Here is a 14,127-nt window from a genome sequence, read left to right as displayed (position 1 = left end):
AATGGTTAATATATAAACTTTGGTTCTGTGTTTGATGGTGTAGATTTTTTTCTGTCTTTAAAGGTTTACAACGTATTGCTGTTGAGATAACATGACCAACCAACTTAAAGGAAAATAAAAAGTCTGAGCTGGAAATCTGAACTGAGTTGTCCTCATGTCCTTTGAACTGAAAGAGAGGTGGACTTGACAATTATCTCAAATAATATAAATATTACAGTTAAGATGCAACAATATTTTACATTTAATGACCAAACCAGTGTAAACATTATGTTCAGACCTTACAATAGTATTTATTGGGTAAATTTAAGCATAAGAACCAGACTGACCTGTTAAGATCCACAATAGAATTTATCCCACTCATTTGCTTTAGAAGGCTAAATATCAAAGTTATGATTTTACAGTGTTATATAGTAGAGGCAGATTAACTTAAATATTAAGGTAAAGAATCCACAATATAATATACATATAGTGCAGATTTACCTGAGAAACTTGAAATAAAATTCAAATCTGTATGTTTTCATATCTTCTTTGTTCTAAGAACATCTCTTTATTCCTTCCCTCATGTAGGTGATGCGTTTATTTTTAGGGACTCAAAGCTGCATTTTTAATTCAAGAAACTTTATTTTAAAGAAATATCCAACATGAATATTTGCTGAACACTGCAATAGCAGCAAAAATATGAAGATGACGCTCAATACGCTCACAGGCAAACAGCTTGTTTGGCCTTAATGCACAACAACGAGTGAAAGCATTGCATTTTCTTGAATTACCAACTTAGTTTGTACACAGTACTGCAACAGAAAGCCTTTCTCAGAAGCAGATGTCGACAATACAGAGGCCTGACCAGCTAAAAGGAAACTGCAGCTTAAGTTTACAATAATGTAAACATTATTTTCATACTTAAAAAGTAAAATACAGACAGACGTTTTCATCTGTGGCTCCAAAAGATCCTCTATCAAAACAGAGGTGATAAAAAATGAGCAGTTTCTCCATTATTCTAATGCTTCTGGGCATGATGGGAGATCTATTCATGCCATGTTGTCTCGTGGAAACGAAGCAGCGTCCATCTTATGAATGACACCAGACACCGTTCTGATGACCTCCTTCCTCGACCGTTCACACTGCAGAGTCTGCAGACAGAAAACACACATTCAATGCAGCAGACAGCAGAGGAAGACTGTGTTCTAGCAGACGACACAAACAGCTGAAGAAGACTGTTGGAGTCCTCTGATGTTGGACGCGTACGGAAGATTTAAAGGATCATTCAAGTGTATTTTAACTGGATGTTTTCCTGATCACACAACAAGTACATGAAATTTTTCTGAAAGTCATTCGACTAAAACTGACCTTCTACCGCCATGTAAGGACTGCATTAGCTAAAATAATTGTCTTTTAACTTAGAAGAAATAAAGCAGGACTCTTGCAGGAAGACCGTCCACACAAAATGCTTTTCCAGCAAATGACACTAAACGTATACAGTCCTGTGAACGAGGAATAAAAATCAAAAGCAGTGGATGTAGACAAAAAACATCACAAAGAATTAAATATAAAAAACTAAAACAAACAGACATAAAATTCAACCTTGTAAAACAGCTAAGTTTACTGAGGCTCATATTGGAATATTCCAATAAAATAAAACCAATTAAACTGTAAACAATTAAATGTGGCTTTTGGGGCCACAAGGCAGATTCCCACTTGATAATGAATACCCTAATTACTGCTATAACTGCCCCTTTTACTGCTCCCTCTGAACCTACAGCTGGTATTAGTGCTGACATTACTCCCACCAGTGCTACATTTTCATTTTGTGTGTTTTTTTTTCACCCTCAAGAGTCTGCACTATTGGAGTGTGTTTCTGCTACAACAAAGAAAAACCTGTTTATTGCATTTCATTAACATTTAATCAAAGTTTTCATTGTTACTTCCATCTGTCTGCCATGTCTGTGTTGCAGAAGGTCATTGTGTTTGTGGGTACATCTATATTAAATGGTGCCATGATTTCTGATCATCAGGAACAAACTAGTGCTGACAGTGCCATATGGGGGGAATGAGTGGCCTTGGAGGAGGACTGAGCTCTGAGTGCTTTTATTAGTTGTGACAGTTTGATGCTGGTTTAAACACTGCAAAGCTTCTTGAATCTTTAATGTTTGTGGGGATGAATTCCACTTTTTCACTGCCTCAACTAAGAAAACAGAAATGAATAAATGTCCCGACCTGGAAGTAGATCATGACGACGAGGACACACATGATCACGACGAGCAGGACGAGAACAGGAACGCTGTCTGCTGCCGAGCTCTTAACTGGTAAATCAGTCTCCTCTCCTTCTTCACTCTGGTGTGAAATCTGTTTCTGAGCTTCCTGTACAGGACAACCTGAGTGATCTGTGGACCAAAGAACAACAATGAGAGCAGATCAGAAGAACAGAAACGTGACTGATGCTGTCAGAGTTTCAGACGTGGTAGTCTGACCGAGGACGTGGATCAGTGTCCCGTTGCCGACGAACTGCAGATATGGGGGCGGGTAGAAAACCTGAATCTGACAGCGATACAGATCTGTGTCTGTGGCTTTCAGTCCAGACACCGACATCGTCACAGCGCCATCTATGGCCTGAGCAGAGCACTGCACCTGAAAGACACATTAAACCAGCTGTGATCAGCCCAGCAGCTCATGTGAACCATGAACAACATTCTGCATCATTTTCAAGAGCAGAGGGAAGGAACGGGTGGATTTTCCTGGAATTTTTGAACAGGAAAAAGACAGTTCTTAGAGCAGAAAATAGGTGAAAAAATACAAAGCCATTCATGTGTGCCACCACATTATTAACAGAGCTTCATCGGAGAAGGAAACACTTTCTCTTCTGTTTTCTTTCTAAGATGGGCAAAGTTTAGTTTATTTTTGGACTAACATTAGGTTTTGCTTCGTCTCCTCTTTGTTCCAGCCATGTAGCCTATAGCGCCACCTTCTGATGGCTCTAGCAGCCTAGTTTTTTGGCTCCAAAGCAGCTAATGGAAACAGGTCTAATTCACATCTTTTTGGCGACATTTCAAATGCTCTCCTCTGACTTTCTCTCCAAATATACAGAAACAAGACTCCTGTGATTATTAATTTACCTCAAACTCCAAATTAACCAAATTGTCAGCTCAGAATTTATCTTTTTCTAAAGGTCATTGACTGTAAATTTTCCCGGTGAAGGTTCAGTGAAGTTCTCATAAAAAAAGATCTCCTCATCTTGTCTTATCTTACTATATCTTATCTTTAACTAAACACATTCATGTTTTCTAGTAGATGAACCACCTTGATTTTATTTATGTTTTATTGTTGTAATTGTTTGCATATGTACAGGGGGTCCCAAACAAACCCTGACATTTCACAGGCCAATACTTTTGGCAATTCTTGTTGAAATAACCTCAAATTTTCACAGAATGTACAGAAACAGATCAAGATTTTGGATTTAATGTTTTATTTTTGTTCTGTTTTCAGGTTGAGCCATGCTGTTCACTCCTAAAGAGAAGTCATTTTGTGTCTTGGAATATGCTCACACACAGTCACCCAAGACTGTGCAGCGTGCCTTCAATGCAAAAACTGGAAAAACTTCACCAGCTGACAAACAAATTTAGACTTGGTACCAAAAATGTAAAGAGAAATGCTGCTTATGCAGGGCTAAAGGATCTGGATCATCAACATCAGCATATTCCAAGACGCAAAATGACTTCTCTTTAGGAGTGAACGTCATGGCTCAACCTGAAAACAGAACAAGAATAAAACATTAAATATAAAATCTTGATCTGTTTCTATACATTCTGTGAAAATTTGAGGTTATTTCAACAAGAATTGCCAAAAGTATTGGTCTGCGAAATGTCAGATTTTTGGGACACCCTGTACATTCAACTGGATTTGAACATTTGATATAGTATCGACAGACAAATTCACCTTTTCTAGGAGTAAATTGCATCCATATTGTGTCCATGTGGCTCATTACATTAAACACACCAGTACTGCGAGGTAACTGCTGTCCCTAGAGGGCGCTCTAACCGTGAACACTCTTTCTATGTTCTCTCTGCTGATTGGCACCTGACTACAGTTATGGTGGGGTCATAACTCCTAACTCAGGGTTTAAGTTACTTTCACGTGTTTTAGTTAAATATTGTAAGTTTTCTGTTGTGGTTTGATGGAGGATAGCCCCCAAGGACAAGAGTAATTATTTAGATCCAAACTATTTTTATTCAAATGTACTTAAATCCTGCACAAAGGTACATGATTGTCTTCTTTCTAGTTAAGCCTCACCTGGAAAATCTATGAAAAAATCTATGAGAGAGGGAGAGGGAGATAAAATGTGTGTTTTCAATGTTAGATTACTTTCTTACCTCCCCCTTCTGCTTCACATCCGTCTCATTTGGCTTCCGGAGGAAGTCGATGTTGGATGAGCAGAGTTCCTGGGAACCATAGAGGCCCTTCAGCAGGGCCACTCTGAGCTCCTCGGGGTCAGGAAAGGGGTACGACGGGGTTTGGTCATGGGACGGTTCAATCTGGTGGTAGGATGGACGGGGATGGACGACACACCGGATCTGTGCTGTACCGTCGGTGCTCAGCACTCTGTAGGGCTGCATCACGTTCACATCTGGTTTATCTGTACCTAGAATTAGTAAGCAGGCATCTGATATTAATTCAAAGTAATTACAATATTATTATTATTAAATAACAACTCTGCCAACTCAACGCTTCAAAGTCATTTTTTGCAGATGATACTGTTTTATCTCTCAGACCCCACTCCAGCTCAGACTCTGATTTGTATTCAATCTACTTTTCAAGCATCACTTTGAAAGCAGTTAATAAAAGCAGAAAAGGAAATGAATTTCTCCACCTGAGTCACCACATCATTCTTCCAAAGTCCTAAAGACACTTAGCAACTTGTCTTGACAGCAAAGATATTTGGAAGGCTAAAAATCAGGTTTAAGTTGTTAGTGTGCAGCTTTCCTGTGCTCTTGCTTCATCTCAAGCTGTTAAATGTCCCATTATATCACATATGACAGACCATAATAATACCAGTTTGCAGAGGTTTAGCCTTCAATAGTCTCCTCATACTGCTGCATAGATTACTGGTTTGACCGAAAAAAAACGCAGCTAAATCATGACCTCAGTGGAAACTGTCAGAAGACAGTTGACCAAACATTCATTGGTGTTCATAATCGGTTCTTTCTGATAAAGCAGCTTTAAAAGCAGGAGTTTACAAAGTGCGGTGACAGGAAACGCAAAGCAGGATATCCAGAAGACGAAATAATAGACAGCAAGGCAATTTAAATAGATAAAAAAATACTAAAAATTCTAAAAATGTTTAAAAAAAAACAATGAAAAAAGACAACATCAAAGCAAGTTTGAAAGTTTTTCTGTAAACTGTGCAGAAGATCAGTGGTGAAAGAAGCATTTAGAGTCTTTACTCAACTAGAGGTCACAGTAATACTGTGTATAAATACGCTGTCACAAGTAAAAGTCCTGCATTCAGAGTCCTGCTGAAGTTAAAGTACAAAAGTATAAGCATTAGAACATACTTAAAGTATCTAAAGTAGTGGGGAACAGCTAATTCCAGATGCATATGTATTTTAGTATTAGAATTATTGATTTGTGGATTCATGCTGGGTCACTCAATCTACAGTAATATTGCATCATTTATTTTTATTAATTTGAATCTGCTAAGTAATTAGTAATTTCGAGCTTTAAAATAAATATAGAGCAGTTTAAGTAGAAAGTAGCTCAAGTACAAAACTGTACTTCCTTAATTACAGTACTTGAGTAAATGTACATTCTGGAAGTCTTTGGCTAATTTACGACTGAGTGTTTCTCTCTAAAGCATTTGTTGATGATACAATCCTCCAAACTATAACCTCTGTCTCCAGAGTCAATCAGAATCAGTTGGTTTCACTGTTGTCATTAATTATGGGATGCCACAGGGCTCTAGTCTCGCTCCATTGAAAATTAAAACACAAAACTAACATTTTCCCACTCGTTACTTTAAAGTCCATTTTTGCAGACGATGCTGTGTTTTATCTCTCAGATTCCACTCCAGGTCAGACTCTGGTTTGTCTTAATTCACCTCTTAGTATCACTTCTATACCAGTTAGTAAAAACAGTACAGGACTTGGTTTTCTTCACCTCTTCCTATATCATCAAACCTCAGATGGTAACCACATCATATTTGCAAAATCTTTAAAAAAAACTTCAAAGATCCATATTTAACATCCAGATCAAAAACTAGAACTGTAAGTAGGTTAAGGTTAAGTAGATTTCTTGCATATCTGTCGACTATTAAACTCCAACTATTTTGGTCAATAATCGTCTGCCTACAGCTTCTTACATGTGATTCTTCTCTGGTTTCTTTCTTTTTCAGTGACAGTAAAGTGAATATTTGATGTTATCATGTTGGACTCTGACAACCACTTTTGACAATTAATCGAGAAACCATTTGTCAGATTAATCAACAATGGAAGTAATAAACTACAGCATACAATCCAGTACGTGTTAACTTTAGAGGTTCTTTATGTCCCAACTAAAGGGAGGATTGGTGTGAGGTACTGTGCAACATTTACTGCCTAAACTGGATTCTTTTTGCCCCTAGAGAGTTTAAAACTATTTTTTGGATGTTTTTATGACTTTGGTTCTTTCATTTCTTTACAAAACTGTTAAAAAATGCTCAGTAAAAGTGTGTTCATACTCACTGCTCCACACAGGCTGACACAGGCTGAGGACTGTCAGCACAATCCATCCCATCATACCCTCAGTCAGGAACATCCTACAGTATTTCACACTGTTACACAGAAAGCCACAGAAAACCACTGAGCACCGGTGAAACACACCCTCGTTGTGAGCAAAATTCATAAAAACCCAGCAAAAACAGTGAAACTCACCTTTATAGTCGCACATTTCCCTCAGCTGTCATGGAAACTGTGTGGCGGCAGGAAATGATGATGGTGTTTTGCCGGTAAAGAGAGACGGCGAGTTTAGGCGGCTGTGGTTCTGCAGGGACGCTGAGAAAAGCTAATTTCAGAAATTTTAATAAAAGCAGCTTCGGCTCAGTGGAAAAGTTCAGAAGAAGCTGCTGAATAGTCAGAAAAGCCCAAAAATGATGGTGAAAACTGATTTCAGGTCAGTTAGATTTAGAGAAACTCACATTAAGAAGAGAAAGCTGTGGATGGGTGTACCAAAGTGTTTTCATGCATCACTGTGAAAAACTTGCAAATGGAGATCAGGGTGAAACTTGTTTGGCTCAGCAGCTTTGCAGTTTCAGCATCAACGCCCATGAACGACTTAACAACGGTTCAAATGCAGCTTTCTGCTGGTTCATGCACCTCATCCATTCTCCAGCGCTCATCCAACATCTGCAGTAGAACAAGTTTCCAGACCTTTCAGCAAAGCTCAGCGGGAAGATCTGCAGCTTTCTGGAGGTTTCACAAACTAAAAATAGATCAATATGCTTTAAAAGATGTAATGTGCTCAGCATGAGTGGAAAACAAAGAGCACAAATGACTTGTTGATGTGGAAAATTCTGCTCTGTGAATATTAGTTTGTGGTTTGTGAATTTTCCCTGCTAGAGAACAGAACAGTCGTCTGTAAAATGTAAAAACACATTTTTTCAAGTGTTTTTCCACCTATAAAACTGTTAATTTCATGTTTTTATTCATGTCTTCACCAAAATAAGTGAGAATCCTCCTGAATGCTCGTCTTTGAAGCATTTTATCTGAGTTTTAAATCTCTCTTTGTTCTCTTCTCTCGGTGTAATTTGTTACATTCTGCTTTAAATTCCATTTGCTGTTGGTTTTTCTTTGACTCTCAGCACAAATATAACTAAGATTTAAATCCATGCAAAACAGGTTTGAGTTTAAGACCTTTTTAAACCCAGACAGGTGCTTGTTAGGGTTAAAGATCTACGTCATCACAACTCCCTCTCTGTCTTTTTAACCTGATGTAAATGAAGAGCAGAAACCAGACTGAGATGAAAGCTGCTGGGAGAACAAACGCTGTGAGTGGGACGTACAGTAGAATCTCCTTCACACTCAAAATGTCATGAAGGCTTTTCTTCAGAAAACTGTGTGAAATGTCAGAACTGAGGAGGATCCTTTCACCTCCAAAGGTCTCCACCTCCAACGAAACACCGAGTGTGGAAAAGACTGAAAACTTTACGTCTAAATACAACAAAAAGCCGGAGATGTGGCTACAACTTGCTTACAAAGCGTCAAGTGTAAAATTTGCATACAAAATTGGGCCACAAAATGACCAAACATAAGTAAAGAATGGTTACAGAGAGATGCAAAGCAATCAAGATGTGAGATAAGATGAACAAACTGGGGCAAAAATGAACATAAAATGACCCAAAACTGAAAAAAAAAAGCTTGCAAAAGGGTGAAAAAGAATCACAATGTGACACAGAAAGACCAACATGTGAGAAAAACAAACATGAAGAGAACCCAAATGACCTCAAACAGACACAAAATGAACAGTATGAGATAGAAAATGACCAAAGAGGCTCCAAATGGATGCAAAGCTATTAAAACCAGACACAAAACAATCAAAATGGAACAAAAGCAAGCACAAGAAGTCACAAAATTAACAATAAGAGACAAAAGAGACTTCAGCTTGTTTAACGTTAACTGAACTGTGACAGGGAGTTGACTCCAAACTAACGGATGTCAGAGAAGTTGTCTCTATTTCTGCATTTTGTTCAAACCGATGGACAAAAAATTGAGTATAAGCAAAACAAAATATACAGAATGGGACATAAAACCACCCAACTTGGAGACAAACAACTATAAAGAGATGGAAAAATGACTAAAATCATACAAAAAATGCCCTAAATGTGACAGAAAAAGGAACAAAAACAACCACAAAGAGATGCAGAATGACCATAAAGAACAAGGATGAGGCACGAAATGGGAGAAAACAAAGAGATGCAAAATGACTAGAATCAGACAAAAAAAATGCCCTAAATGTGACAGAAAAAGGAACAAAAACAACCACAAAGAGATGCAGAATGACCATAAAGAACAAGTTAACAGGATGAGGCACGAAATGGGAGAAAACAAAGAGATGCAAAATGACTAGAATCAGACAAAAAAATGCCCTAAATGTGACGGAAAATGGAACATTAACAAAGATAAAGAGTTAAAATGAGCACAAATAGACAAAATGACAGCAAGTCATTCATGGTTAGTGGAGGGTAAACTTCACTAACAGCAGCTCACTTGTCTTTAAATTAAATTAAAATTCCTCAGTAGTTCTCATCACCGTTTGATAAACAGCTTTAGAAATAAATATAATAAAATAATATATAAGAACATGTGTGAGTTTTCTTCTTCAGGTCGTAACGCTGATCTGCTGGTTCTGGTTAACGTCTTTCAGGTTTTACTGAGTAATGATTTCATTGGGATCATCTGTTAATTTTACATTTACAGTTCATGCACAAAAGCATCTTTTCTGGATTTCTGATTGCTTTAAACATAACTTATTTTATTCATCTGAGATTTTTTTTCATGTCTTTGAGCAGAAAAAAAGCATTTTTTTATCTGCTATAACAAAATTTGGCCTTTTGTGTCGACTTTGTAAAGAAAACAACAAATATTCTAATAATTATTCCCCGCAATTCTACTTTCAGAGTCTGTGCTCTAAATCTGTAAATAACCAGGTTACAGTGATTTAATGCTCTGATAACAGCCGGTTCTGTGGATTTAGGATTGATTTAGGATATTTAAGCTGCAGGTGGAACATTTAGTTCATCTACACAGCTTCCATCAACAGAACTGGAACAGGACAGAATGCTTTATTTACACAATTTATAACACATAGTAAAGTGTGTCTAATGAAGGCGTGCCAACAGAAAGAAGAAAACTGCCCAGAGAGAGCAGTCCTCCTCCAAGGCTGCTCAGTCTTTGAATCATTTCCAACAGGTGAAATCTTTACTAAAAAATGACCTACGCTGAGTACAGGTGTGTGTTCTGCATGTGTACGTTATGTACGGATACCGGATCACGTGACCTAAATATGTCATGGGTGACAGAAATTGATGGGACTCAGAAACACCCCCACAGTTTAATCAGCTGTTCCTCGGATCATTTCTGATGGATAAGTCCTGATCAGTCCTCAGAGGTAGATTTGTAGTAGGATCACAATCAGCTGATGTAGTGTTCACTGGTTGTCATGGTTACAGTGATGCTGGCAACGATACAGATAGTCCATGAAACCTGTAACAAATCTCCACATTTGTCCAAAATGAAAATCCTCTTTTTCTGTTACAATCTGTCCAAAATGAGTTAAACATCTCAGATGGCTTAGAAGGGTTCCAAAAATGCCTGAAAACAATAAAAACACGTCAAGAATGACTCACATCTGACCTCTTAAAATAAGTCTGTTCTCTAAATGTTGTCAAAAATGGTCAAAATGACTAGAAATTACTCAAATTAGTCCACAACTTGCTAAAAAAAATCCTCCTTACCTGTTCAAACCCTGTCCAAAATGAGTTAATGGTCTAGAATGGCTGAAAAAGGTTAAAAAAAAAAAAAAAAGACTTAAAATGGGTCCAAAATTACTTTAAATGTCCAAAAATAAAAAATGTATTTAAAATATAGGAATTATTCACAGTTGCAGTTTTATAAACATTCATGGTCCTCAGCGGTGGATTTGTAGTGGGATCACAATCATGATAGTTGACGTAGTGTTGTCATGGTTACAGTGACGCTGTCACATAACTGTGTTCCTTGGTGGAATAAAAATGTGAATTTTAGAGAAAAGAAAACTGGAAGTTGTGTAGAGAAACAGCAGGATTGTTCGACTGGATTTGGTTCTTGAAGACTTCAAGGAGTCTCGAAGTCCTCAAGAACATACGAAGACAGATGAGAGGTGGAACGTCTTGAAGAACCTACAAGTCCAAGAGAAGTCCAGAGAAGTCTAGTGGACTTCTTAAAGACGTTCTTGTGGTCTTTGTCATTTCTTATCTTCCCTGGAAATATCATCCAAATCCGTCACTGTTTCTGATTGACACAACTTCTGCAACAGTTCAAGCCAACGTCTTTGTGTAGCTAACATTTATACCCAGAAGACTGAACTTAAACGTCCCTGAGGTGTCATTTTATTGAAAACAAAACAAATCAAACCCGTTCTGGAACCATTTCTCACACGTTCTTCCAGACTGAATGGCTGACTCTGATTCTTGAGTTGACCATCTGTTGACCAACTTTTAAGACTTTTATGTTTTTAAAAGCGTTTTCTTAATCTGCTGTATTGTATTGTTGATGTTTTTATCTGTAGCACTTTGAGATTTGGTTTTCAAATGTAAAGTGCATTATAAATTAAACTTATTATTATTATTATTATTATTATTATTATTATTTGATCCTAAGACTTTATAAAATTATTATTTTCAAAGGCCTAATTGAACAACTTCAGGTTTCTAGTGAGACACATGGGTTAGTTTTGAGACACAATGTGTCTTCATGATTTTCAGTCATTTTAAATCATTTTCACTTCATTCTGAACTGAGTTTTGGGTCATTTTGGAAAGATTTTTGTCATTTCTGACAACTTTCATGTAATTCTGGACAAATTTTCAAGTCCTTTTAGACAGAGTTTGAGTCACTTTGGATGATTTTTGAAGCATCTTGGACAAATATAGTGTCATTCTGCTCATTTTCAATCATTCTGGATAATTCTGAATCATTTGAGAGAAACTTTTGAAACACACTGAGTCTTCATGATTTGAAAACCTCCAGCAAAAACCACGTTTTTCCTTATTTATTGACTATATATAGAGAAAATAAAACCCTCGTAGAAATAGATCAGTGGCACTGATGTCATTTAACAAATGAACTAATGCTGCTTCACTTATGATGTTGAGGACTTCTCTATTTAATTTACATTTTTATTGAAGTAATTTTTATCGCTGCATCCTGGACAGATTTTTCTTTAAGCTTTAATAAAATTTACCAACAAACATTAGCAATAATAGCATCACTACATATGAATTATAGTTTACATTAAATCCTCACATTGCACCATATTTTAAACAGAAAACTTCCATTCAGCAGATAAACTGTTGATCAAAGCCTTAAAAGAGCTTTAATTAATGTATGTGTGTGTGTGTGTGTGTGTGTGTGTGTGTGTGTGTGTGTGATGCAGTCGCAGCTAATTTTAGGCTGTTATGTGGAATCTGACAATCATTTTGGTACTTTCGTCTGCCGTGTATTCCTTTGAAACCCGGTGCAGCTGATGTGCAGCGATTCGGTGCAAGCAGCGGAAAACGGTTGAGTTCTGTCAGAGCGCTCTCAGATTGGCAGCGGTGGAAGTGCTGAAGTGGCGACATTCGCCGCCTCCTGACGTCAGGTCTGAGCGGTGCCCGGAAACGCTCTGTGGGGGTTAAACCCAGATTTTACTGAGCTGACTGCAGTTCCAGAAAACACCGGCTCATTTCTGCTGCTGTCACTGTTTCACAACGCGAAGTCAGAATCTGAACCCTGAATGTTCCAAGTAAAACTGAGATAACGGGGTTTAATGCACACATGCAGGAAAAAACAGACTCAGAGCTGATAACTGTGTTCTCATATCTCTAAATTATTTTGGTGTGAAGCAGGTTTTAGATGTTTAGTTCCCCTGCAGCCCAAACAAAGCTGTAATGACTTCATGTTCTGCTCATTTCCAGCTTTGTTCTTTTATTTTTGGAGTCGATTAGAAATATTTATGCTTTACTGTTCAAAAACAGAAACACATGGTCCGACATCCCACTGCAGCATTGTGTCTGGGTTGTGTGTTAGACCACTCTGACAATAAAATCTAGACCAGAAAATATCACAGAAACTACAGAAAACTCAGGTTTTTGTGTCAGACCACGCTGCTTCTAACCTCCTCACGTCATTCTGCACGTTTTCAGTCACTTAAAATCATTTTTAGTTCATTCTGAACAGATTTAAGTCATTGTGGACAATGTTTGAGTGATTTTGGGAAGACTTTTGTCATTTCTGACAACTTTTGTGTAATGTTGGATAAACTTTCTGCAATTTTGAATCATTTTCAAGTCATTTTAGACACATTTTGAGTCATTGTGGATGATTTTTAAAGCATCTTTTACAAATTTAGTGTCATTCTGCAAATTTTAATCATTGTGGACACAATTTGAATCCTTTTGGATCATTTCTGAAGCATGTTGAACAATAAGGGTTAGAAGCAGAGTGCTCTGATCCACTGTCTGTAGTTTTGGAGAAAAATGTGTTCAGAGTTTAGTGTCTTCCAGAACGGTCTAACACTCCACTATAACGCTGAGTGTGGGTTGTGACACTAAAATCTAGACCAGAAAATATCACAGAAATGATAGAAAACTCAGGTTTTTGTGTGTCAGTCCACTCTGCTTCTATCCCATTCATGTCATTCTGCACGTTTTCAGTCATTTAAAATCATTTTCAGCTCATTCTGAACAGATTTAAGTCAATTTGGTAAGTTTTTGAGTGGTTTTGGTTTTTTGATTTTTGTCATTTCTTGCAACTTTTGTGTAATTCTGGACAATTTTTCTGCAATTTAGATCATTTGTGAGTCATTTTAGACAAATTTTGAGTCATTTTTGGATGATTTTTAAAACATCTTGGACAAATTTAGTATCATTTTGCAGTTTTTCATTCATTCTGGATCATTTGTAATCATTTTAGAGACATTCTGACTGAATTTGGATCATTTTCCAGTCATTTGAGACTATCTTAATGTGATTCTGAATTAAGTTTTGTGGTTTTAGATTATTTCCGCAAGATTTTCTGTAATTCTGGATCATTTTCAATTCTTTTTGAATCATGATTTTTCTCATGCTGTACATTCCTGCAATCTGAAACACTCCTGTCTCAGTATATAAAAATACAATATGAATATATCCATAACAGTTTATTGCAGCATCCTCGTCCAAACAGCGAAGCCTTTAACCTGCATTCTCTCCAACAGCCAGCAGGGGGCGACTCCTCTGTTACCAGTTGTTTAGAAATTTGTGACAAATCCCGGTGACTTCTCGTTAATTTTTCTGAAGAGTTTATAATCTCCACCTCTTCAGTACAGCACAGTGTTTAGTTTTAGTAAATTATCGTCCCATTTAGAAGAAAATACACAATAAAATTCT

General features: G+C 37.2%; 1 protein-coding gene across 1 annotated transcript; it reads right to left on the bottom strand.

Annotated features, from left to right (window-relative positions):
• Window positions 1-679: 679 nt before the first annotated feature.
• On the bottom strand, window positions 680-4,622 carry cd28 (CD28 molecule). Its single transcript, XM_022212970.2, has 4 exons — window positions 4,365-4,622; window positions 2,469-2,625; window positions 2,215-2,381; window positions 680-1,130 (listed from the first exon to the last, which is right to left on the bottom strand). The coding sequence occupies exons 1-4, from the start codon at window positions 4,605-4,607 to the stop codon at window positions 1,029-1,031; spliced, it is 669 nt and encodes a 222-aa protein (XP_022068662.1). The 5' UTR covers window positions 4,608-4,622; the 3' UTR covers window positions 680-1,028.
• Between the last annotated feature and the right edge of the window lie 9,505 nt (window positions 4,623-14,127).

The sequence above is a fragment of the Acanthochromis polyacanthus genome, chromosome 14 (assembly GCF_021347895.1).
Source record: "Acanthochromis polyacanthus isolate Apoly-LR-REF ecotype Palm Island chromosome 14, KAUST_Apoly_ChrSc, whole genome shotgun sequence".
Lineage (NCBI taxonomy): Eukaryota > Metazoa > Chordata > Actinopteri > Pomacentridae > Acanthochromis > Acanthochromis polyacanthus.
The sequence above is the reverse complement of the archived record's forward strand: the minus strand, read 5'-3'. Positions and strand labels throughout refer to the sequence as shown.